The sequence below is a fragment of the Triturus cristatus genome, chromosome 5_1 (genome assembly GCF_964204655.1).
Source record: "Triturus cristatus chromosome 5_1, aTriCri1.1, whole genome shotgun sequence".
Taxonomy (NCBI): domain Eukaryota; kingdom Metazoa; phylum Chordata; class Amphibia; order Caudata; family Salamandridae; genus Triturus; species Triturus cristatus.
This window is the reverse complement of record NC_140587.1, coordinates 987071711-987099374: the sequence shown is the minus strand read 5'-3', so window position 1 is coordinate 987099374 and position 27664 is coordinate 987071711. Positions and strand designations below refer to the sequence as shown.

At 42.2% G+C, this 27664-nt stretch overlaps 1 protein-coding gene across 2 annotated transcripts in view; it reads right to left on the bottom strand.

The window, feature by feature from the left end:
- SEMA5A (semaphorin 5A) overlaps positions 1–27664 on the bottom strand; it is a 1729347-nt gene that overhangs the window by 613513 nt on the left and 1088170 nt on the right. For both annotated transcript variants that reach the window (XM_085606095.1, XM_085606096.1), the window contains one exon: positions 23460–23664. In XM_085606095.1, coding sequence (XP_085462221.1) covers positions 23460–23664 — 205 coding nt within the window. The remainder of the gene's footprint in view (positions 1–23459; positions 23665–27664) is intronic.

Here is a 27664-nt window from a genome sequence, read left to right as displayed (position 1 = left end):
CACAGCGGGCTGCATGCTGAGTTGTACTCTGAGTACACTTTTGTGTCGTCTAAAGCACAACCCAAGAGCAAACACAAGCAACAAAGCTCAGTTCAGAATTGCCCTGGATGTGTATGACAAATGCCGCATATGACATTTATTGGCAGATAAGCCACGGACATGTATTGGCCCATTATTAGCTGTCAAAAAACAATACGAAACCCTGAGGTCTGAAAATACAAATAATAATTATTTGTACTTTCAGACCTCAGGGTTTCGTATTGTTTTTTTATCCATTTTTGGGGGAACAAACAAACCCTGTGCGGTCTTTAAACCTTCCCTGAGACCCCCGGCTTTGAACCGTTTTTGTGTGAGTCCATTATTAGCTGTGCCATTTCAAGTTTTTTATTTTTTATTTTCAAGTTCGCTCGACACGATGACATCCAGAAAATGATTTAGAAACAATAACACATTAGCCTTCTGAGCACAGGGATGTATGATCGGTGGTGGTCTACCCCAAACCTATACACACATAAATGCTGGTGCCAAATGAGTCATCAGTTTAGAATGCGAAGACTTCATTACTTCAATATCACGTTTATTGGCAACTAGGGGGTTATGAACAAATTCCTGTACGTGTCTGTGACAACTCAACTTTTTTTTTACAAGACCTTGTATAGCAGGGTGGTTTCTGACAGACACCAGACCCAGCAGGTAAACCTTTTTTTGACCCCTCCAGCTCTTAGAGTATACGGAGCAGGCAGAGGTTGTTGCCAATTCTTCCGGGACAGTATTTTGAACTGCGATATTGTTTTGCTGTTGACGATGGTCGGGTAAAGGTATCACGTAACTGTTGCAAAACCTAAGCCCATAAGGATTATGAGTTGGGTTCTGAAATGACCCACAGATGTGCAGACCCGCATAATGTAAGTTATTATAGCAAAGACAAGCAGGCGGATACTTGTGTAAAACTTTTAAATGACTGAATAAGTCAATTTCTCCCTGTAATCGTAGCTCTCCTTTCAAACCCACTCCAGAATGTTACATTTTTTTAAAATTCTGAAATGCTAAGTATGCTTTTCCTTTTAAGATTTTTCAAAAACTTCCCCGAGTTTATATATGTGTTTCTGTGTATTGTTTCTGTGTACTGCAACCCGTTTCAGGAAAATACCTCAAGTTAATCTTTTCTGGCAAAGATCAGTTATAACTGAGGCAACATGTTTAATGCAGCCAACATAGGGCCATGATGTTCAAAATATTTATTGAGCTATTGGGAATTGTACAGTTCTCTGTGGGATGTCACCTCCAACACTATTCAGATTAGACACATTTATAACAAGGTGTTTGAAGAGGGCTGCTTGACTGCTCGTGAACTCCAAACGTGCGGGAGAAGGGGAAAGTCAAAATAACCTGATGGAGTCTCATTCTAAATCTTGCTAAAAGAGAGACGACAACAACTGGTGTAAGAAATGTACATAGCAGGTACAAAGTTTACGTCTTTAAGTCTGGAAAAGCCAGTAATAGATGTCTTAACAGGTGTAGGTTTTCAATAAAGAGCGAAGTCAAGAAACATCCCATGTATCACCTGCACTTTTCACTTTTGTTAACTGTAGAGGGCAGCACTGTGGTGAGCTTCTCACAAGTGCAGCCCAGGCTCCAAAAAACATATGACATTCCTTGACCTCCAGGGAATAAAATGTTATCCTTATACTGGTTCCTCCTTAGAGCACAGAATGGATTCATGCTCTAGGTTGGTCTCCGAATGGGTAATACAGATACTGCAAATAAATAGTGACCCTAAATCAAAAACATTAGGATCTGAAATGAACGAAACCCATCCTAATCCATCGTTATGCACTGCTTCAGCTCCAACATAAGGGCAATAAAACATTCTAAAATGGGAGGGTCACCAGTTCAATGGTCAATGATATATGGTGATTTACCTGCAGACGGAGGTCCTGATTTACATACTAACTTAACGCCTATTTACTTAACATGTCTTACTTCCATACATTACTAGCTAAAACCAATAATACATTACTAGCTGAAACCAATAATACTTCAATGGAACGCTTTCATATCTATCAATAATGATTACCCACTCTTCAACTAACCACTAGTGCCACATCAAAAAAGATCTGCAACAACCTGATGTCCTTGTTCAGTGCAAATATTGCAATGCACAGAGCTAGTGAGTCATATTGCCACACATTGGCAAGACCTCAATAGAGTGGTACTTATCAGATCATTCTTGGCCATGTTTACACCTCTTTGAGAATGCTGTCCATATAATCATCAACAAATTAAAATTTGTTTTCCCATGCTAATCTGCAAAATGCTAAACATGTCAAGCTTTGTCAACCCTTCATTACATCAAAAGGTCAATGACTCTTTTGTCTGGGGTGTCCTCCAACAACATAATGATATCATGAGAACACCACTCATTCATGCCATGAAAACAGCACTCATTAAGTTAAAAACTGATCAGTCGAACTTGGCATGCTAAAAATCTGATCTCTTGCCGTCTATCAGTAAAATGTTCAAAACTGTGGTTTCCTCAAAATTTTCGAAATGTGTAGAAACAAACCCTCTTTTCTCAAAATCGCATTAATGAGTGTAGTATCTTGTAAATAAAGAACACCAAAACTCTTTTGGTTTCCACTGTACACCGTAGGCCTGTGATGTAAGCGTTGGAGGGATGAGTAAAAGGCAGGCTTCGAATGTTGAGTTCTGACTTACACACAGAGGAATAAAGAAGTGTAAAATTATTCTACGTGTTTGGCATAGTTATTGGCGAGTACCTGTGCTGGTAGGACGATACAACTGGTGACAATATAGGTGATACAAAGCCCGTACACTGAAAGCGTTCTTCCAGAGAGTTTGCCGTGGTCCAGCAAACTGCTCATGTGTGCCACATGTGCCGCAGTCCAAGTGCAGAATCAATGCTGGCACCGGCGGAACCTCAGCACAACGCCAGCCTTTGTAAACCGCTTGAAGATAAAGAAAGCAACAGTGAAAGTATACATGTTGGTGGCCAGGAACTGTAATGACACAGCCACCAATAAAAGGTACTGCGCCATTGTGCAAATGAATCCCATACGCTATAGAGTAAGAACGTTAAAGTTGGTTTCAACCAGGTCACTAAAGCAGTGAACAGCAATAGTTCAGTACAGATTAAACTGAAATTCATGTGCTATGAAACAGAGATTAACCCGGTGTTTGTGAAGAAACATTTAAGCACGTAGCCAACCAAATGTCATGTTATCTGCTTTCATGGACTAGTAGTATACAAGGTTTATCTACCTACCGAAACCATAAATGAATCATCATAACTTGCTGTGTAGCGGCCCCAGTAGGAGGGTCAGGGTTGTGCTTGGGGAGCTGTCCCCAAGTGAAACGGCCCACCACCAAAGCTGCCACCTAGGGGCTCAGAACAACTCCCTAGACTGGCATCAAATAAAGAGCTCCAATGGAGAGCCATGGTGAGGTCCAAGCTTCAAAACTTATCAAGGCTGACCCTGAAGCTAGCACAACACAAGGCAGCAGAGAAGCTTTTCATAAACAAGTTCCACAAGGAGAGCCTGAGATATAATTACTGTCCACCAATGTGCATATGTCTGCTGCATTCTTGAAACCGCCATAAGCATTTGATACTGCCAAAAAACACAATATTGGCAATAGATGGCCAGCATGGATAGAGACTTTCTAAGGTTTCATAGATGCAATAAATGAAAAGAACGATTAAAAGATTATAAAGTATGTGAGAAACATGGCTGGTGAAGGAGTGAAAGAAGCCATAGAAAACATACCACAAGAAGGTGATGTGACGTATGATCAAATCAAAACAGCTTTGAATGTGAAGTTTAATCTAGTGCCAAATGTAGATTACGAAAGATACAAACTCAGTAAAGAACACTGGAGACCAGGTGAAACCATTGAATAATTTGTTGTGAGACTGGCTGGTCTGATAAAGCACTGTAAATTCAAGGAATTTAATAAGAAAAATATCCGCCTCAGAGTTATCAATGGATGTCTGTCAGGTTTCTTTAAGCAACGAAAGCTGAAGGAAACTTTGAGCTTAGAACAAATCCTCAAGGCTGCTCGCGCTGAAGAGCGCGCTGATCGTCAAGAGACTGACATGGAGGCTGGAGGCACCCAAAGTACGTCAGTCTTGAGCATGAAAAGTAAGCTAAAGTACAAGGCCAAAGGGACACAGGGTGATGTCTCCACAGAAAAAGAAAACGTGTTACAGATTTGGACTGTCATTTCCACATGAAGGTAAATGTCCCGCCATTGGACACAGATATGCATCAACTGTGGTAAAGCGAACCATTTTGGGACGACTAGAAAAATGGCCGACCAAATGCGCTCCCACAAAGCTAAGTGGTCACACCAACTGAGGCAAATTGATATCAAACTAAGTCGATCATCATCTAAATTATCGACAAAGAGTCCCTCAGTATCAATTTCCAGTGAAAGTAACAATGACAATTGTTCAGTGTCGATTTTTACTTCAGAAAGGCATGCACATGTGAGACTACTCGAATGTGAGGAAAAATTAAAGTGCAAAAAAATCAACATAAAAAAGCACCAAAGACATTCAAACATCTGAAGATTACCCTAAAGATAAATCGGTGTTTGATAGCATTCAAACTTAACAGCGGTGGGTCAATAAATAGCATGACTAAGGAGAAGTATCAAGAATTGTCTCCATTACTACAACTTACGAAGTAGAAAACATAGTGGTTGCCTCAAAGCCCTTAAAAGGTCAAGGTTCATGTGTAGCCACAAAAAAAAAACATAGGAAAAGAGTGATACAAGCCCCATTCATGTATTTCAAGCAACAGACCGTTTGCTCAGTTTCAACACTGGTGCTGATATGGGACTAATATTCGTGAACTACAGTATGAATGCTCATCATGACATTGTAAGCCAAATTTCTTCATTTTTTCATGGGTTAGGAAAACTCAAAACAATGAAAGAACAGTTACATATAAATGAGGGTGTTCGTCCAGTTGCTCAAAGACAAAGACAAATTGTATTTCACTTGCAAGAGGCTGTTGAAAAGGAACTCAATTTGTCACTTAAACACAACGTCATTAAACGCTCAACTAGTCTAATCTCATGGGTTTCTCCCATTGTGGTAGTGCCTAAAAGAGACAGTGGAAGAGCTGTAAGCATATGCGTTGACATGCGTCAGGCCAACAAGGCAATTGAGCGAGAGAGACATCCAAGTCTGCACATTGCTGATATGATAACTCAATTAAAGGGTGCAGAGTTCTTCTCCCGACTCAATTTAAATAAAGGATGTCACCATTTGGAATGTTAAGAAAAATCCAGGTACATTACAACCTTTTATACACATATTGGTCTGTTCGCTATAAGCAATTGAGTTTTGATGTATCTTCTACTGCAGAACTTTTCCAAGACGTAATTCGACATATCATACAGCCTTTAATAAAAGCATTTAACTATAGTGATGTCATATTAGTCTTCAGAGCCACTGAGAAAGAGCATAACAAAGCTTTCATGCAAATATGTCATTTATCAAATGATGCAGGCCTAACTCTGAATGCTGACAAATGTGGATTCCACAAGAAAAGCTTGAAATTCATTAGCCATGTATTTTCTGATGAGGGTATGAAATCTGGTCCAGCTGAAATGCAAGCGTTATATACTGAAAATCCCCCACAAGACGTTTCTATGTTACAATCATTCCTTCAAATGGGCAGTTACTGTTCTAAATACATACAAGACTTTGCTACGGTCAGTGCACCATTATGAGAACTGACAAAAATAAATATGTTTTTCATTGGTCATGTGAATGTGAGAAGAGTGTTCAAAAAAATCAAGCAAGCCATCAAAAATGCCACTGAAATGGCCTATTTGATCCCAAACTTCATTCAGAGGTTGTAGTTGAAACAAGCCCTGTCGCGTTAGGTGAAAACCTTGCACAGCACAACAGACATCCAAATGCTCGGAGACACATCGTGGTATACGCCAGTAAAAGCCTGTCACAAACTGAACGTGCTTACTTGCAACCTGATAGAGAACGTTTGGCAGTGGTCTGGGCTTGTGAATATATTTCCACATGTTCTTATATGGAAAGCCTTTCACATTAGTGACTAATCATCAAGCACTGTTGACGATATTTGGCAATTCAAAAGCCTCCTCGAGTTGAACGTTGGGGTTTGAGGTTACAAGAATACGATTATACAATTCTTCATCGTTCAGGTAAAGATCAGAATTCTGCTGATAATTTTTCAAGAGTGCCATTGCAGTCCCCTAGTACCCTATCAAAGACAGAGGTGGACTACATCAATTTTATTGTAAAATCGAGCACAACAGCTGTCATGTCTTTAGAACAAATTGTCAATGCCACGAGCCAGGATAGTGACATGCTGAAATGAAAAGACATTATTGCTCACCAATCGTGAAACCTGCACTCCAGACCCCTCATTAAGGACAGTGAGTATTTAAAGATCAAAAATTTAAGTTATGAACTATCAGTGGCTCAAGAAGGCATCATCCTGTGAGGTACATGAATTGTTATTCTAGAGAGTCTACAACAAGTGATTGAAGTCGCCCATGAGAGACATTGTGTAATAGTTGCCACAAAGAGAGCTCTCTGTGACTGAGTCTGATTTCCTCATCTTGACGAAAGAGTCAAAAATGAGTTAAAGGCCTGCCATGCATGCAACTGTCTTTCATCTAAAGTTATTCAGCACCCACTGAACATGTCAGAATTGCCACATCATGCTTGAGAGAGAATTGCTATTGATTTCCTTGGGCTTCTTGAGAATGCACATCATCTTCTTGTCATTGTTGAAGAATACTCCCATTTTCCATTGGTAGAAGACCTTTGATCCACTAAACATGAAAAGATTATTCAAAGCTAAGATGGCATCTTTTTAACATGGGGTGTACTTGCATTCTTAAAATCTGACAACTGCCCACACTTTAATAGATGAGAATTCAAAGACTTTCTAAATCACTTCAGTATAAAGTATCAAAAAAGCACTCCTCTTTGGCTCCAGGCCAATGGCCTGGTAGAAGGGTTCATGAGTACTCCAAAGTTCAGCATGCTGTAATGGAGGAGCATGACTTTAAAGCTGTTTGAACACTACTCTTCGAGCTTCCCATTTGACCCCTCACTCTACTACAGGGGAAATCCCTACAACTCTAATCTTTGGAAGAACCATGACCAACAAGCTGTCCCACTGGACCAACCTCATATCCAAGACTTAGGAAGACATTCATACTAAGGACTTTGGATGCAAATGAAAGATGAAAATATATGCTGACAAACGAAATCATGTAAAAGATGTCACATTCAAAAGAAGAGATTGAGTGCTTGTCAGCCAGCCCCGACAAAGAAAGTCTGATGCTCCTTTTGAGGCTGAACCATTCACTATCAATTACACCAAAGGACAGATGGTGGCTGCCCAGAAATCTGGGAAGTTCCTTACAAGAGATTCCTTTCACTTTCAACATGTGGCCCATCACTCACCAAACCTCGATGTCAATGTAGAGAATGGGTCCAGACAGACTGTTGATGACTCTGTGTCGGCTGATGACTCTACCTCACCTGCGCAGAATTCTTTACGGAAGGAAAGGAAGAGGCAGGACTGAACCAGTGTAATGACTTGTTCATATCACTGGGTGCTAGAGGGGCAGGGGAGGGGGGTCATCTGTTGTCAGCTCTTTAAATTCGATTAACAAGGTGTACCAGGCCACTGCTATCGGACGCTTTTGAAGTACCCGGTGCTCTTCCCTGCAAGGGTCTAACTGATGTGGTGAAATCTGTTTCTCACCAGATAAATGTATCTACAAAAAACTAAAAAGACATAGCTGGCTATGGGCTGAATGCTGGCAACTGGATAGTGATCCATAAGCAAAAGGGTGCCCGGACGAGAGGTGGAAATGCCCTTTCAAGGTCGTGTTGACAAATAATACATCAGTCAAGTGTGCGGGAATGCCTCAGTGGATCCATGCCGCTCACACAAAAATTTGTGAGCAGCTGAAACAGTGTATGAAGCCAATGTTGAAGATGCAGAACACACACAAGTAGCTGAACGTGAGAGTCAGAGCCAAGTCTGAAGTTTGCAGCATATACCCAAAGGGGGTGAAAATTACTCTGAAAATGGTAAGGCAAGAATCTCAAAGACAAATGGTAGCAGTGGAGTGTCAGGTGAGTGATGATTCTGATGAAGAACCTGAAACTCCAGAAGTCCAGTTCCAGAGTGATCAGAGTGAAGAGCTGCTGCAAAGCAAAAGATCAAACATGAGTGGCAGCAATAAGAAGTAGTCTCTAATCGGAGCCAGAGCAGAGCAATGATAACTTATACCTGAAATAAAAGTTAAAAAGACCATTGTTGGAACGGGAAAGATTTCTGTGAACAGAGCAACTGGAGAGAAGACCGATCAAAAGGTAAGTGTGAACTCAAGTCAAAGTTCAGAACTTAGTTTAAATTAGAGTCCTGAAGGAGTCAAGAACGCTAAAACAGTAAGATATTCAGAGAATTAGAACTTGCAAATTGAAACACTTTGAACCAGAGAAAGAGCAAGTGACACAGTTTGACTAGTGGGAGCAAGTCACCAACTACAAAAAAGATCAAACAGGAAAAGAGTTTCTAATCAGAAGTATGCTTCACACAAATGGGTATATCTAGCTGTGTCAGAAGACGACGACGAAATCCGGGATGATTATTTCTTGTTGAAAGAGTGCCAGCAAAGGTTTGAGAGTTTATTTATGATCTGAAATTGAAACGGAAGAAGAACCACCCTGAAAAAGAGACCAAGTATTGTGCCAATGTTTCAGAAGGGTGACCGCAATAGTACTTTTTGCTATAGGTTAATCTCCCTTATTGACACAGTGGTAAAGGTCATGGGAGGGGTGATATTGGAAAGATTATCTTCCTGGGCAGAGGAGCGCAAGATAATTTCAGATATTCATTATGGGTTTCGCACAGGGCGGTCAACTGTGGCCCAACGCCTCAATCTTTTATATGATCCTTGGTAAGTACACGATTGCCCGCCCAGGTACGATCTACTTGGCCTTCATGGACCTTTCATCCGCGTTTGACTGTGTCAACCGGGTCAAGCTCTGGCAGTCCATTAGGGCCATGGGAGTGGAGGGCAACATCGTTAACTTCCTAGAGGATCTGCACAGGACCACTAAGGCCAATGTTAGATACGCTCAGGAACTTCGTGTCTCTAGGGATTTTAACATCGGGAGGGGTGTACAGCAAGGCTGCATTTTGGCCCCTTTTTTGTTCAACCTCTATATAAACGATCTGGTCAGAGTTTTGGCTAACAAATGGCAGATTTTCCGTATGTAGGGCGATGGGATCTCCCCGTCTTACTAAATGCGGATGATACGGTCCTTATAGCCAGAACCGCTAGGGGCCTTCAATTCCTGCTTGACACTTTCTTAAATTTCATGGGGGCCCGAGATTTAGCAATAAATAACGCTAAATCCTATATATTGCAGGTAGGGATCCGGCCCAAGAAAAAGTTTCTCTTTGCAGTAGGTCCCTAGAAGGTCCCTCTGACGACTGTCTTTTCATACCTGGGGGTCTTATTGGATAACTGTTTGAAGTGGGGGCCCCTTATTCAGAAGAAAAAGAGGGCGCTTACAAGAGTAAATGCTGCTATTTTCAACTTTGCTGCAAAGATGGGCAAGCGCCCAATTGCAGCCATGTTGAAAGTCTATCAGGCTAAAAGTGTAGCCACAGCTTGCTATGGTAGTTAAATTTGGGGGCACATCGCCACAGACGAGTTGCAGGTGGTTGAGAACACTTTTTTAAAGCACTTGCTGGGCCTGCCAAGCGGTTTATCGAACTTGGTGGCTCATGAGGAAATGGGGGTGCCTTTCCTATGTGACACCTTGGTTTTGCGCCCCCTAGTGTTCTGGCTAAAGTGTTGGCTGAATAAGGATTTAGCCCTCAGCCAGCAGATTATATCCGAATGTATGAGCCTTGACCACATGTCCCGAATACCATGGCTGAAATATATTAAAAGTTGTTTTGAAGAGTTGGGGTGCCCTGAACTTTTCTTAAAGCCTGATTCTATGGTACAAAAGGATGTGGAGTTTGTCAAGAAAGCTTTTAGCAGTTTAAGGAAACTTGAAAGAGACGAGCTAGAAGTGCGAAAACCCAGTGTCTTCAAATTCCTGTTGCTAAAACAAATCCATCCACAGAGCCTTATCTCCTGGGGTCACTGTCTACATATGAGCGTTTTTTATTGGCCAGGTTTCGTCTGGATCTTTTTCATTTGTTACTCGCTGTTCCAAAAGGGTGCAGTAGAGGACAGGTGTTAGCACCCTGTGGCTGTGACGGTTTGTCTCCACAGGATCTGCTACACTTTTGTAAATTTTATGAGGTACACTGGAGATATTTTTTATTTCCCCTTTTAAAGAAGCTGAATTTTAACCAGGTTCGCCCAGCGCTTCTGTATTTGCAACTTCTGAAGCCTGACTGTATATTTTTTATCGTGGGTTATTTGAAATCTACGGTTAGAACCAGGGCCTGTCTGGAACATTAGCAACCCTACTTGGTAGAAGGCACTCTCTGTTTTAATGTTTAGTATATGAGTGACACTACGGGTCGTCCTTTTCCTTTTTTATTAATATGAATTTTATTCTGTATGTAATTTTATTTGTATCATGTTTTAAATGAGATTTGAATGTTGTGAAACTTTTATGGTTTTCTATACGTGAAACCGAATAAAGTTGTTTTTGATTTGATTTGATTTGACCAAGTTAAAGGACAAAGAACAGAAAGAGAATTGAAATAATGTTTGCGAATGAAATAATTTTCCAGAGACTGAACCTGAACTTTTGAACGACTAAATCCGAATTCATTCTTGAATCACTGGCTAAACACTTGATAATACCTTGAAAAAAAGATTTTACTGTGAGAACAATTTCTTGTTTTTTTATTAGTTTTTTGCTTTTGCCACAAAAGATTTGCTTTTGTTTCAATGGAAATGGATAACAACAAATGCAGTCCAATTGTGATGATAATATTGTTGATTACAACACTAATTGTATTAATTGAACTGTTGTTGTGCCCAATGACTCCTGTTGTGACATGTTTCAAGGCGTAATACCAAAAATGTTGATGTTTTTACAAATAATGAAGATCATAAACTTGTAGTGGTAGATAAAGAGCATTTATCCAATGTTACAGGTATTGTGTACACTAGAATGGTTAGGGAGTATGTAGAAATTATCAGAGTCAGTAGAGTTAGGTATGTGCTTACCTCCTAAAATCAGCTAGGGAAGATTCTACCTATACTTCGTTAATGATTTCTTATGCATTGTCTTGTAATATTCTATATGTTATTATTAATCGTGAAAAGTTTCTTTCCCTTTATTTAACTGATTTCAATGTGTCTTTAGATAATTTGAGTATTAGAGAAGAGCATAGTGAAATTTATTGTGTTGAGTGTTTGAGATTAATTGAACAAAACAGGTAAAATATTAATCTGGTAAATTAATATTTGTGTCTTTTGAGTGATGAGGAACAGGATGTTAGTAAGGAATATAATGAGAGCAGAATAAGAGTTGTAAAAAGGTTAAAGGAGCAGAAAATTGATTCAGAAGAAATGAATGAAGAGGAAGAATAGAGACAAGGCAGAATTTGTAGGAGAGAGTAAATGTAATAAATCCTATGAAGTTAATGGGAACCTTTTAACTGGAGGAGAACCTATAATGAGAGGGATGTATTATGTATTAGGTCTGTATGAAAACTGCTTATTTTAATTTATTTACCAAGAAATTAGGTAGGATCATGTTATCTGAGAAATTAGGTAGGTTCATGTTATCTGGCTTTTGCTTTTCCTAGGAGATTTCATGTCAAACAATTAGAAGAGGAATCTGGCTTGAAGAGAGTGAGATAGAGTTTTGGGCAAATAATATGAGATATCTTAGAGGTTATTGTTCCTTCTGTAGGAGTGGCGAGGAATGATATAAAGATTAGATGATTATCCACAGTAGTGGGTAGTCTTCCCTAGGATACCTCAGGAACTTTGAAGCTGGTGAATGAGAAAATAATGATAATATGAGCGGTAACTATTTAAAAATCGCCTTGCTTTAGATATTGTTTTGGCGAAGGAAAGAGAAGTCTAAGTTAATTAAGGCTAAAGGGTGTTGTGCATACATACTGGGTCATAGCAGAGCTTTCGATTCTCTCATTAATAATATGACTTACTTAACTTCTGTGATTAAATTACTAGATGAACCAGGATTGTGGGAAGCTGTAGGGACTTGGTTTGGCAAAACAGAGAAAGGTTCTGGTAAAATTGGCAATTGGCTAAGTAATATTGGCAGAGGAATTCTTAAATCAGTTCTAGCAACTGTAATAATCATAATGATTTGCACAATTGCTCTATTTCTTCTATTTAAATTGTTAGGGTGTGTGACTAATAACCAAACTTAGGAAATGTAGATAGACTTAGAAATGGAAGAATATAAGGATAGAGTTTAACATCAATTAAAGATGATGGAGGAGAGTGATCGACTGCCTAAAAATGTGAAGACATCCATTAACTGATCAATAACTGATAATAAAGTTTAATAGAGTTCTTTTAATGACGATTAAAAAATAATCAGGGGAGGCGGTTGGAAAATTAATGTTTTAATGTGCAAAACTGCAATAAATTATTTGTGTGAATCTTTAATTTTTAAGTTGCACACCATTGTAACAGTTGAACTGATGGCATTACACTTTAATCAAATGTAGTTGAAAAGAGTTTTTAAAACATAATTTTTTCATGTCACATTATCGAGCGAGACACCATTTTTTTAGAAATTGATTCTGTTTCTGTTTTGTTGTTTACCCTGCTCCTGCTTATTTTCCCCTCTTACTCAGAGACCTGCTGCAGACTTTCCTTCCTCACAGTTTCTATTGACATGACAGGGATGACGTCAATATCACTGGTTAGAAAGCATGTGTTGTGAATGAAACTTTCTTCGTTTTTCCTATGTATCATTTTGAAGGACTTCCTTTGGAGGTTCTGATGTACACCGGCTGATGTACACCAGCTGAAGAAGTGCTTTGTAAAGTCGGTTGTCTAGAAACATTTCAGTGTATTGCCACATCTTTGGTCTAATGTTGCTAAGAGAAAGAGGAGGGATTGACCTTTCCTTAAGAAATGGGTTGGTATTAAGAATTCATATTTGTCATGCTATCAAATCTCATTTGCCAAAGTGAGCTACCTATGATCATGTCATGCTAAATCTGCAGTTTTGCTAATTGTTTGTGCATAAATAGTGTATAACAACCCTTGGTTTTAGAGACCAGGGGAGACTTCTCATTTTACTCATGAATCTCTGCTTGATTTTGTTGGAATTTTTCTTACATAGAATGCTTTTAGAACTCTTTATGAGGATGACACTTAAACTTAGGGAATAGTTTCTTCTAAGATTATTATTTCTGATATTGATTTTGAATTTTCTGAGCCTTTATGACATTTCTTAATCTACTTTCTGTAATGCTTCATGAGATTTCCGGTAATAAATCTTTTAAATATACTTCTGACCTAGAACTTAATTGTTGAGTGGTCCCAGTCACTATTTGATTGTTTTTGTTTATACTCTGCTAAATACATGGGGTCAAGAAAAGAAGGTGGTCTCTAGCTGCTAGATCAACTGGAGTGAAATTGCTGAGCTGCCAAGGTAATTTTTGGGATGTCTGAAAATATTGGGGTTCACTTGATTTTTGATGTTTGGCAACCACACATGCATTAATGACTCCAGCACAATGCATGGAAGTCTTACCATCAAAAGATTTATCAAATGCATAAGAGTGGAAACTTTCGCTGCACCTCTCATTACTTGCCTTGTAAAAATATCCACCTCAGAACAGTTTTGAAATCTCTCCATTGGCTGTCCGTTAAACAAAGGGTCACATTTAAACCTTTTTGACTGGTCCTAAAAGCTTGCATATCGCAGCATATTACAGTGTAACTGCCCACATTATTTACTCCATACCTGCAGATCAGAAAACCCTGAATGTAACACCTCAATGACACATCTGGATTCAAAGTGCCCAATTCACAAAGGTAAACTTCGACTTCAGGTCTAAACGTACACTTCGGGTCTAAGTGTATCTTTGTGAATGTGGCCCTTAGACTTTAGGTCTAAATTTATTCAGGTCGAAACCTAGACTTCAGGTCTAAGTTTACCTTTATGAATTGGGCCCAAAATATTTATGGAAAGGATTTAACATTCTATTGGCTTTTTCTTCTGGGTATCACTCCCTCTTATTCTTCACATAGAAGGGATGGGGAACGCACAACATTTTGCAAACATCAGAAGAGACAAATCTTTTAAGTCGAGCCTCGGCAGCGCTTGCTCTGGCTGCAAGACCTGTTGTATCTCCTCTATGGGCTTTTGGCACACCCACCGATTGTCATTGGTTGTTATCTGTGTCATTTAGAAATACTGGCTTGCTATTGGTGCGTTTGTTTAAATGTCCCTCCTTTGTGTGCTTAGCTCCCTCCCTGGCGATTTCACTAGGAGAACACTTTGTTTGGCCATCACACTGTTATAGCGTGCGATGGCCTCTTCTCCTTCCTCCCGTGTGGCTATTGTGGGTTTATTTTTAATGCATATTGTCCAAATATAAGAAGGTGGCCACACGTCATGCGCAATGATGTCATTAATGTAATGGCAAGGCTGTCTCGTTTCTTTCACCGGTGCGTGTGTTTAGCTTGATGTGTGTGTTCCGGTTGCTGGTATTCAGCAGCGCTTTCTATTTTTCTATTGAACTGCCTGCACCCCTTCTGTTCCCACAGACACTGCGTTCAAAGTATGCTTTCTAATAGAAGATAGCACTTGCTTAGCCCATTCTTGCACACTTCTCCTTGGGTGTCATGCACAGTGTTCAGGCATCCGGGTCTGTGTGGAGTTGCTTTTGTCCCGTTCAGAGGGCTGTGTCTGTCTTTGGTATCGGGCGTCGGCAGCGGCTTGTTGTAGCCTGGTTGCTGACAACAGACAGACTCTTCGAGTGACCGAGCATACAGCGCCTTACAGCCTCCACTCTCCTCCCATCCCCCACTTGTGCAGCTTTCCATTCTCAACTAAGTGCCCTAGAGAAACAGAACATCATTATAGCTTCTTTCCGTCAAAGAATGGCAGAGGGGTTCGCATAGTTGCATAATAGTGTTTGTGCTTTGTATACTGAATTGGTCTTTCGTAAACACTAACCGCCTCCCTGACACCCACATTAACACATGGGTTGGAATTAGATTTTATTGAGTTCCCACCAGAGGGAACTCAATAAACAGGCTGCTCCCAGCTCATGTAAGAAACAAACTTCTCCGTTTCTATCGCACCCACCATGATCAATGGCTGTTAATAAAAGAAGTAAGCATATATTCACTGAGCTGGCATGAGTGTTCAGTGAGTTAAAAGTGTCCTAGATATAATATTTAGGGGAATAAACACCTTTAAATATCACTTACGTTAAGAGGTTAAGCATATGCTTCAATGTGGTCAGTCTGTAGAGTGGGCATGTTGGAATTGGCCCTTTCCACAGGGTCATCTCCAAACCTTTTGCCTACTATTTTACTGAACCTGTTTTTGTTGGCTATAGGATTCTGGGCACTTTACCACTGCTGACCAGTGTTAAAGTGCATATGCTGTCTGTAAAAATTGTGACAATGATTGGTGATCTATTATTGCCATATTTAATTTACTGGTATGTCCCAGTATAGTGCACAGTGCGTGCCAGGATCTGTAAATCAAATGCTACTAGAGGGCTTGCAGCACTGGGTGTGCCACTCACCTGAGTAGCCCTGTTCAGACCTGCCACTGTAGTGTTTGCACGCGTATTTGTAAATTGGCATGTTGTCCCAGCAAGTGCACCCACTTGCCAGGCCCAACCAAACCTTTCCTTTTCTTACATGAAAGGCACCCCTAAGGTATGTCCAACGTACCCCCATGGACAGGGTGCAGTCAATGTGAAAGGTAGGACATGTACTGGTGTGTGTGACATGTCCTGATGATGAAATACTGTGTATTTCGTGTTTCACTGTTGAAAGGCCATCTATCCCATAGGCTTATCATTGGGGTTGCACTGTAACATTTTTACATATGTAACTTTCCTTAGGGGCAAGATAGGAAAATTGAGTTTAGGCTCTCTGAACTCAGAATGTATTAACACACCTTTTGGTGAATGTGGTTTTTAAATTCTGTGTTTGAAAATAACACTTTTAGAAAGTGGGCATTTTCTTACTTTACCATTCTGTGTGCCTCTGGCTGTTTGTGTATTCAGCATCTGGTGTTTGATTGACAGGAGCTGGGGTGTGCATTCACTCCAGACAGTCACTGGGGTGGGGGGGTTGCGGTGTGCCCTGCCTGGCCTGGGTTACTCATCGCAGGGCTGAATAGATCTGGTCTGCATTTAGAGTGGTGGGATGAGTTTCGCTTGCACCTGAATAGGCTGTGACTCCTTTTTTACAATGCTGTCTCTGCTGCCTGTGAGCCAAGGGAGGACAGGACTGGTTTGGACTGGGTTCAGAGACTCTGCCACAAAGAGAACAATGACATTTTAGGGTATAGGTATTACACCTAAAACCCCAGGACACTAGATTGCTTCAAGGAACAAGAGGACCCTGCCATGAAGAAGAGTGATAGGACTGTGTAAGGAGCGCTGCTTTTTCTGAGTGAGGGGTGGGTTGGCCTGCAGTTGCTACTTCCGACTGAGGTGGAGAAACAGGACTGACTATTTTTGCCCTGCTTTGGTATCCTGCTTGTGAAGGAATCTCCAAGGGCTTGTGTGTGCTGGCCTCCTGTTAGAAGTCTCAGGGATACAAAAGACTTCACGACGGATCCTGGCGTAATCTGAAGGTAAAACAACTATCCATGGGTCTGAAAGGTCTACAAAAAACCTATTGTGCTGAAATCCTATAGTGTCAAGATACTTCAAAATGAGGCAAAAAGATTTTTATTGGAAAGGAAAGTCCTTTAAAAAGGACGGATACCCATCACTCACCGAAGTGACATGCTTCATCATCTGGGTTCTCCTTCCTGGTTACTTAATTATGCAACCAGGGGCTAAAACCTTCTCACTGAGGGAAGGGAGCTCACGGATGTTTTCAATATGTAGAAATAAGAGAGAAACTACAGACGTGAGGAGATATTCTCTAAATGTGAGTGATGGACGCAGTGCATGGAAGTGAAAAGTGATGTTAAAATTGGTAGTGGAAGAAAACATTTTTTAAATAAGTATCTTCTCCTGACCAAATTAAAACAGTGCAAAAGCAGTTTTTAACAAATTAACTGCATGGATGTAACTGTTTCTGGTCTAAATGTTTCGGCCTTCCGGGATATTAAATTTATCCTAGGCCTTCCTCAGGACCACAATAAATATTTGCTACTGCGTAGTGAAACAAATTAAATTGAATGGACAAGTGAAAATTCAAGGTTGCAATCAATACAACCAGAGAAACCGGATTTGCAGGTATGACGATCTTCCAAAAGTGACAGGATATTATTAATTCCCGTATCTTCTGGGGGATGGACCTCAGTTCACCTGGCCACAGCTCAGGAATGGAGGCCCCGCTCTGTCCGTCGGTACCTCAGGCGGCCGTTGAGGTGGGGAGAGAGGTGACGTCCATCCCCCGGAAGATAAGAGATTTTACAATATCCTGTCACTTTTGGAGGATCGTCATACCTGCAAATCAGGTTTCTCTGGTTGTATTGATTCCAACCTTGAATTTTCACTTGTCCATTCAATTTAATTTGTTTTACTAGGCAGTAGCAAATATTTATTGTGGTCCTGAGGAAGGTCTAGGATAAATTTAATATCCCAGAAGGCTGAAACATGTAGACCAGAACCAGTTACATCTAGGCAGTTAATTTGTTAAAAACTGCTTTTGCACTGTTTTTAATTTGGTCAGTAGCAGATACTTATTAAAAAACGAATTTCTTCCACTACCAATTTTAACATCACTTTTCACTTCCATGCACTGCATCCATCACTCACATTTAGAGAATATCTCCTCACGTCTGTAGTTTCTCACTTATTTCTACATATTGAAAACATTTGTGAGCTCCCTTCCCTCAGTGAGAATGTTGTAGCCCTTGGTTGCATGATTAAGTAACCAGGATGGAGAACCCAGATGATGAAGCATGCCAGTTCGGTGAGTGATGGGTATCCGTCCTTTTTAAAGGATTTTCCTTTCTAGTAAAAATCTTTATGCCTCCTTTTGAAGCATCTTGACACTATAGGATTACAGCACAATAGGTTTGTTGTAGACCTTTCAGACCCATGGATAGTTGTTTTGTTCTACAAGTTATCTTAGGGGAGTATATCCATGCAAGGTCTTAAAACATTCCCTTAGACCCTCTATTTACTGTTTGGTTAATTTTGTATGTGGAGGGTTGGGAACTGTGTCAGGAGTGCTGCCCCTGGTGTGTGGGGTGGGTAGGCCTGAGGTTGCTGCTTCTGGCTGGAGCAGGAGAAGCACTGGTCTGTTCTTTACCTTTGTTTTCTTTAAACAAAAAACCTATAAGAGTGCCTTATTGCTTGGAATTCCCCTGTGTTTCACATGGAGGGATCTTCCCTGAGCGCTTGGTTTGAAAAAGGTACAAGCGGCTTTGCCGTGCTATATCGTGAAGCCTGCGGGAGAGAAGACTGTTCGGACCCCCAGCCAGCATGTGGGAAGTGCTGGAGTATCCCTTGCCGCGTGTATTGGGTGTTTTGTTTATAAATCCCCAAGAGGTTCTGCTGCGCAGAGCCCCTGCGTGAAGTCCCAAGTGAAAGACGGCTCCCCCAATCGGAGCTCAGACGCCAACTGCTGAGGGAAGCTCCAGGTGTTGCCTAGCGACGAACAAGGGACCGCTGAAGAAGAAAGCCCAGGCCAGAGCCCCTGTGTTGCCAGGCAATGCTGACGCCTCCAGGGACAGGGCTCAGCCTCCCAGGGAGGCCAGAGAAAGGAGCTTGCTGAGATCAGCCGTACCAATTTCCAATGGTGCAGGAGGAGCTGCGCCAGCCGCACCAGGTCGAACAGCTGTGTGTCTTCCCAGCAGCTTGGAAGTGGGCCGCAGCTTCCTCTATGACAATGAGGGCCAGTGAGCCAGGCCTTCTGACATTGTTCAGAAGACGTGCGGCAGTAAAGATGCCTGCATGCGGGCGCAGATTTGAGCTTCCTGCAGCAGCACTGTGGATTAGCGGGCAGCTGCCTTCTTGTCCAATGTTATGGGGGGAAGCCGGCAAGATTCCCACACCATCTGCCACTAAGTATGCCCCCCCTCTCAGGTGCTAGTTGGACGGTAGCTTGGGCCGGGCGTTTAGGCAGTCTGTTAGGGTGGATCCATGACTGAGGCCCCAATTACCCTAGGGGCTTGCTCTATTCCAAGACCTGCCACCTGCGGGAAGCTGGTAAAAGTACTGTATTCCTGCTAAAAGACCCGCAGGGGCAGCTATTACCTGCACCGGGGGCACAGTTACCATATAACCTGCAAGTGAAGCACAGAAGCACTAGGGCTTCGTGTGTAGGGTGAACATTTGGTGATTCGTGTACAAGGAAAGTGGGTGATGTATGTGTAACCAGAAAGCTGGCATTTTATGCCTGGTGACAGGATAAAAAGTACCATTGGTAGGAACTACCTATTATGTACTGTGCTAATGTTTTCCTGATGGTTCTTTTATAACATGTGCAGTCTATGAGTAGTTACTTTGGTGGCTCTCACTGTTATGTTAGGCATAATATTTTCAGAAAATGTTTTCTAACATATGCAACCTATGAGGGATTACCTCAGTGTACTACATGTGATATGGTGACAATTGCCTGGTTGGCAAAGTGGTTTATGATGTACATTATTACGATAATTGCCTGGCTGGCAAAGTGATTTATTGTCTATGTGATGTCATGATAATCGCCTGGTTGGCAAAGTGATTTATGTGATTGGGGTCTAATGTGTTTTGTGTATAATACAAAGGATATTTTTATATAACCTTGTGTGAAGTCTCTTTTTGTGGTTTGCCTAGTGTGTCACTATTGTCTGTGTGTGTGTGTGTTGTGCAGATGCCTTACGCATTGCCTCTGAGATAAGCCTGACTGCTCTGCCTAGCTACCAAGGGGGTGAGCAGGGGCTATATTGGGTATGTAACTCCCTTACCCTGACTAGAGTGGTTGGTTCTGCGTGGCTTAGGTGCAGGCCCTAGCAAACCAGAAACCCAATTTCTAACAGAGCAGTAGTTAACCTAGCAGTTCAGCAATTTGTATTCTAAATTTACTTGATTTCTATGTGATATACACTTACAAGCCAGTGGTGGTAGGCTGATATCAACTTTTGAAATGGAACCCTATTTAGTCCTGCTCATCTTTCTTTTAGGACTCATGTCTCTCTCACGCTTTGCTGTACAGAGCCTCAACCACCTTTTTCCTTCTCCTACCTTGCTGCTCTCCATTCAACTTCACTTCCATCTGGTTATTTAAAAGAGGCAAAAGGTGTGCGATTGGGCAAGGGGTGTGGGTTTGCCTACCTGTATTTCATACTATACGAGAATGCACCGACACCTTCTTGTGGAGGGAAAATGGGGCTTTTAAAATAACACATATAACCATCAGTAGCAGGGATTACATGGGAGTAAAAGAAAGATTCAGTAATTGCAGGCATGCTTGTAACTAAAAGCTCTCATTATCCTGGGTTTTCAAAGCAACTCAAACATAAAATACAGCCTGCACACCAACTTCGAGAAGGAAACACAGTTCTGTTGTCTGTAAATATTTGGATGGGAGTGCGGCTGTGTCCTATGGACAGAGATCATCTCAAGTAAATGTCTCTTGGCTATTTTTTTATCAAATGATATTCTCCATGGGAGTTTTCCTATTCTGCTGCTTCTGAAAGAAGTGCCCTGGTGATTAATTACCTCTTGTTCTATAGCTTTATAATAATTACTTATTGCATGCAGTATGGACAGGTTAAATGTCTTAACACCGGTGCCAACCCCACCCTAGCACTCTTTGTACTGTTCAGGGTTAAACAGCTGGTTTAGATAGTTATTTGAGCCCGCTCAGAGCTTATGTCACTTTTGCTGGTAAATACAGTAGATTTGGACGACCTCATTCGATATAATGGGCAATACCCGAGTAGAAGTATGTTGCCAAGTATCCTGTTGGAATGGTTTCCTCTGGTGAGCAGGGTTAATTTGCTTGTTTAATGGGTAAACTCTTCCGGCATACAATTATTTTTCTCAAGTTTACCACCATTTCGGAATTGGGTCCACAAAACTTGAAAAGAGCTATGAAAAGAAGTGAAGACTCTTTCTGTCTTGCAATGGCAGCATTGCTGTAAAATGTCATGTAAAATGTCTCGCCTGCTGCTGCAGCCTGTTACCTGTATTTGGAATCTAGGAATCATGTTAGCCAATCTGGCATATCGAAGATTTCGTGGGACCCAGGCTAACAAAGTCACGCATTTAGATATCGGAGAGTAAACAGAAATATGTCTTGCTAATAATCTCTCATTATAATATCTCATTAAAGTGACAATAATTTTACTATTCAAATAGGCACATAATAAAAATAATAGTGCCAACAATATTGATAAAACTAACAAATACACTACACACTACACAATTCCACAACTAACAATTCCAATTCAACCAACATAATTGCACTCCAACCACATACACCCCCTCCACTGCAAACCAAAGCACATGGGTAAAAGACGTTGTCATTTACAAGGCCAATAGCTCTAACTCTGACAAATGCGAGACCGATTGCAGTGCAAATGCTTGTTTAGTAAAAGCATTGGTCTACAATGACCGTAAGTATTCAATCTGTTTTCTTCCTCCACACCCATCCCCTTGCTCTAAATAATCTTTAGTTACCATAGAGATTTACTGAAAGACTAAATAAAGTGAAATAAAACAAATAAAAGACGCTGGCATAAGAAGGAAAACTAAACAAGCCATTTTCCAGGACCGCTGCACATATATTTTTTTCTCAGAAGACAGCACACGACCCAGCACCTTTGCTGGTGGATTCTCATCAGCACTTAAAATGGACTCCCATGACCTTTCACAGAACAAAGGATTCGCAGTTAGGCGTTTTCCCTTGACTGTGCGCCTCGTAATTCATCCTCCGAACTGTACGCTTTTCCAATAACATTTTCTTTTGCCGCAAAAACAATTTGCTGTAGTCGCCAGCTGGAAAAATCCAACTGAATCAAACCAAATATGAATACATGTTTTGAAACTTTGAATGGTTCAATGTGCATTCAATAGAAAAAATAAGATAAGCTCATCATCTCTGGTGGCCAGACTGTGCACTAAAAAGTGTAAAGAAGAAAAAACACAACAGGCTCTTTCCAACTGTGCATCTATTATCTGTAAAAACATCCAGGTATTTATCATGACCAGTGGCGTAGCTAGGCCCATCCGTGGCGGTCCCTGTGTTTGCCTCCCGCGGCGGATGAATGTACGAGCGGGAGGAGGTTCTGGCGATTCCTGGGTTTGCCACCCTGTGACAGCCGCAGGTAGGAGCGGCAGGGGGGAGGCCGCTGCCCCCAAAACGTGTGCCACCTGGGGCCGACTGGCCCCCCCTTGTTGCACCACTGCAGGACTGCCCCAACTCTGCTCCGCTTTAGGAAAGAATTGAAGACACACCCCTTTACAGAACACTACATGACAACGCATTAACAGTTCATAAACATGCAATCGCCCTTAACACTGTGCTTGTCTTTGACCCCACACAGCCCACCATTGCCTTTCAAGTAGGTTTGCGCTGTAGGAATACCACATACATGCATTCATAAGACATAAGACATAATTAAAATGTGAAAGCAGGGATAAAACTGCCATGAAAAACGGACATCCGGATGCCAGATCTCCGAGTCCGTCCGTCCGTCCATTCATTCATCCATCCTTTTGTCATTCCAGCTATATAGCTTTAATTAAATATATTTAGATTCATTTTTATAAATTGCACATACAAATGTACTGCAAGTAATAATATTCACACGCACAAATTCATATTGGCTTATGCTGAATTTGCGATCAAATAATGAAATTGGTGGGTTCCCCAGACTGTGGTTGTTTCTTTGAAACTTTTTAATGAGCTTATGTTGATGAGTCCTGTGATATGATATAAATCACGACCCCCACTCGTCCCAAAGCTGTTTTAACAGTCTAAATGCCACCTTATGTGCCCTTCAAAGTTTTTTAGCTAGTATGGTCAAGGGCACAGGAATCCTTCTGGTATTTACAAGTAACACGGGTCCTCCACTTTACAGGGCTTGCTGCAAACCCGCCTTATGCCACGGACCGCAACAAATCATCCCTAGTCAAAGAGAGGTAATGTTGTTGTTCTACCCGTCAACATTTCATGTAGTGTCACCTGCAGTGTCTTGAACCTAGCATTTAGAACACACGCAGCCACCTTTAGTCTCACTGCCAGGCATCACTGTCGCAAGGGATGGCCTTGGCCCACCATTACCATATCATTAGAAAGCCTCTCACCTGTGGCCAGATACATGATGTGGAAGAGCATGTCCTTGCCCTGCACCACGTCCACCACCACATGCGAGAAGCGGCTGTTGTCCTCCATGAAGTAAGGGACGGGCACCACGGGCTGCACCACCTCGTGCATCAGGATGTAGCGCTGGGCGTCCTGCAGGTTCCTCTCAGTCAGGTTCACGTACAGGCCCTGGTCCACCGTGCCGCACTGGAACGAGAAGGGGTTGCAGGTTTGTGACTTCATAAGTACCACACTTCCCGACAAGGCAGCTTCCATTAACAAGTTGCAACCAAACGGCCGTCACCAGGCGCATCGCATCATCCCTTGATGCACAAGCATGCCATGTTCTATGTGACACCGCAACGCTCCAACACACATTTGCAAAATCGAATTCAGTATTTATAAAACACGTGTGCAAACTATGATGGATGATGCAATAGTAGCCTACTAGAGTTATATTACTTTATTTTGATGACGTCCATGTCATCGTTGCGGTAACTATTACTTATCTGATGGTTTGAATATTATGGAGTTGTATTGTGCTCTGCGAATTTTCTTTTGGCCAATTCAGATGGCTGAACATTTACAAATATTTATATATATTAACGATAAATGATTTATTCTTTTTTTTTAGTGTTCCTTTTTGAATTTTGCATTTTAATTTTGCTGTTCTACAGAAACACCTGCTCGTTTGTCACATAACCCACTACCTCTACTTTAAATGGTGGTCAAATAAATATTGTTTCCATTGGCAGTTTCTGATACTCCGTGGAGGTATGGCAATTAGAGGAAGAGGCTAGTTGGAAACTTACACTGTAGTTTTTCAACCAGTAGCACTGCCTCAAAGTACGATTAACTGGTGAGCGTTATCCTTCTTTATATTAAATCCATCCCTATTTGGCACTTGTGGTAAACAAATGCACTTAAATGCAGATGAGCCAGCCAAAATACTTCTTCACGGGAATGTAACACTTCAATTTAGGAACATACTAGTTACTTTCCTGCCTAATTTAAAGGTATCTGTGTACCTGGGTCCGTATTACAATAAGTGCCCCGGGGGCGCAACGGGCGTTTGTGCCTGCTTTGCATGCCCCCGGGGCACTTTGGTATTATAGAAGGGGCGCAGAAGCTTGTGCGTCCCCGTCTATAATATCAATAACGCTGGTGCACTTAAAGCGCCAGTGCTACCTTCAGAGGGTGTTCCCTCATTTGCATAGGGGTGTGCCCTATGCAAATGAGGGGATTCCTTTCACTCTGCGCCCACGCCATATTACAGATGTGGGCGTAGAGTCAATGAGGCCCTCGGTAAGCCCACTGACAGTGCGCCATTTAAAAGGTGGTGCACTGTCAGTGCGCCTTCGGACCGCAGCCCTCTCCAGGGTGTAAAAAGTGTCCCATGGACCCCCCAGACATCCCCTTGCAGGTGGGTGCAGTCACTGACTGCACCCGCCTGCAAGGGGATCTCTATTACTGTGTAAAAGTGCAGGCGGGTGCCGCCTGCACTGTGAAAACACAGAGCAGCTGCTCCATGTTTTCACATGAATGAGCTGCCTGGGGGCAGCGCATACAACATAATAGGGCACTTTGTGATTGTTTGCGCCCGGCGCACCTTTTAAAAGGTGCTTCGGGCGCAAACAATCACATTGCATAATACGGCCCCTGAAGTTCACACAAGCGGGATTCTGCCAGGAGATGAAAATTCTCTCTTGGATGGTTTCAAAAAGTTCTTATACTTCTCAATGCTCCAAATTGGGCTTCGTTCTGACAAAGTAGCCAAGGCCCATTTCTGCAAAAAATTGCTGTGAGTTACTCTTGTGGTACTGCTGACTTGCTCTTGGAATTGAGGCATAAGACTTAGGGCCTGATTATGAGTTTAGCGGTGTGGGCCACCACGCCACCGCCCCACTCCCACACCACCAAACCTCACCGCCGGCCGCCCGCCAGATTATGAGTTACCTCGTGGTCTGGCGGGTGGTCCTATGGCATTCCATTCCGTGCAGGAAAGGGGGTGCATGCTGACGGGGGCACACCATGAGCCCCCCTGCATGCATCTCGTGGTCCTGAGGCAACAGAGGGCTCTGTAGGCCCCCTTTGTTTCCTCACCACCACAATTTTCATGGCGGCCTCTCTGCCATGAAAACTGTGGCGTGAGGAAACTTCAAATATGCTTGGCGGTGCCACAGTGGCACCACCAAGCATATTGGAGCCTCTGAGCACCGCACACTGCCAGGGATCGCGGATCCCTGGCAGATGTGGCAGTTCTATGGTGGTCCAACCACTGTAGTTGTAATACGGCGGTCGGACTGCTGCCGTTGGGTCCCTCACTGCCACCGCACCTCTACCACGAGTTTGGTGGTCCGATGGACCGCCAAACTCGTAATTAGGTCCAAGGAGTGCTACATGACTAAGCCATACCCACTCAGCAAACTCTTTGCAAATTGGACACTACATCTGCATCTCAGGGTTTATGCCTTTGCATGGATGGAGATCTGCCCATTTCAACTGTAAACCTGTGCCAGTCACAGTAATTCACCAAAGTGTTCCAGGTTGCAACTGAAGCCTACACCAGCTGTGGCCCTCCATCGTTTTGTGTGCTGGGTTTTATTTGCACGTGAGAATATACACTGGTACATTCTTGCAAGTAAAAAACAGGAGCAAGGGCAAAATGCACTCACTACCTTTTTTTTTCCTGGAAAAAATATTTCTAAGCTGTGAAGAAACAGTTCTTTTATATCCCTACCAACTCTGAGACGGGGGAAATCCATTATCCCACTTAACATAGATAGAGGTTTACTCCTAACATTAACAGGAGAACACCTCAGACCCTTCAATGGGTGCAAATGGGTCAGAAAATTGTTCATAAATGCTTCAAAATATACACATTTGGAGATGCGCACAAACCACTAGGGCATTCGTGCCATGAAATAAAAATGCTCCACCCACTAAATAAGATTTACACATAAATAAACTCTGTGTGAGTCAATCACTTTATGGGACTGAATCACAAACATTTTGCCATAAGTAGACGTGAATTCATCGTGTGGTACTCCTGGGTTACCCCTGAATTTTAGGAGTAGCACTAGCCAGGACAAGAAGCCCATATGGTGGAATACGTAGGTTTGCCTGGTGGAGGTGATTCAGTCAGGAAGTTACTTTCTTCTGGTTTGCCTTTGTGCAAATGAGAGGGATGCTTTACCTTCCAGCCTGGCAGCCAAGAGGCACAGAGCAGACTTGGCAGGAATGCTTCTACCACAAGTTCCCCCAGAGTCATTCAGGAAGCACTTCAGTCATCGATTGTGATTTTGGCCGCGATTTCCCTATACATGGGGACCAACCTTATGCCCGGGGAAGGGGGGGAGGGGAGGCGGTCATAAGTAATTGCCAGTGCCTCTGCACTGCAGCTGCGTTGCATTTTTTTACAAGGGGCCGATTTTGCAAAACTGGCCCCCAGCAACAAAAATGGTCCCCACCGGTAACAAACTGGCCCCCACCCTTCCAGCCCACAGGGGAAATGCTCGGTGCCCGCGACGGCCAGTCTAACCCTGGTTGCAAGCATTTCATCCATAATTCAGTTTGTCCATCTGTCAGAAGCAAGCATAGGAATCATAGAGGTGAGGCCTCGAGAAGAAAGCAGCAAGGGCTTCTACTCCATGTTCTTCCATCATGGATCTCTGCCTTCTGAACTTGTTCATTCAGAAGGACAGGTTCAAGATGTACGGGATTGGTTTGTGTCCAAGGATCTCCAGGACCCCTACTACACTTTTCAAGCCTTCTCGCTGACAGGCGTTACCGGAGGTTAGCGGGGAACCCCCAGCACACTCCATTCATGATTCTAACATCTAGATTGACAACTGTTCCTTGTCTCTGTACAAATGCGGTGGCGCTTGTGACTGTGTCACTGTAATGATCAGTAGTAGTGATGCGCAAAGTCACATCATTTTATTTAATTGAAGTGCATGTAGTTCACATGAGAATTACAAGTATTATTCTTAATTTGCATATATATTTGAACTTGCACAAAAATCTATAGTTTGCAATATTTTTTACGCAAAGTTTGTTTTTTGACTGTTCATGACAAAAAAGAATGGAAATAACCATCAAAGTTCAAAACCTGGCAGAAAAAATATTGTAAGTACAACACAAGTATTGCAACACTACTCTGCAATAAACACATAAACCAGAACAGGCCTGACAAATACCTGTCACA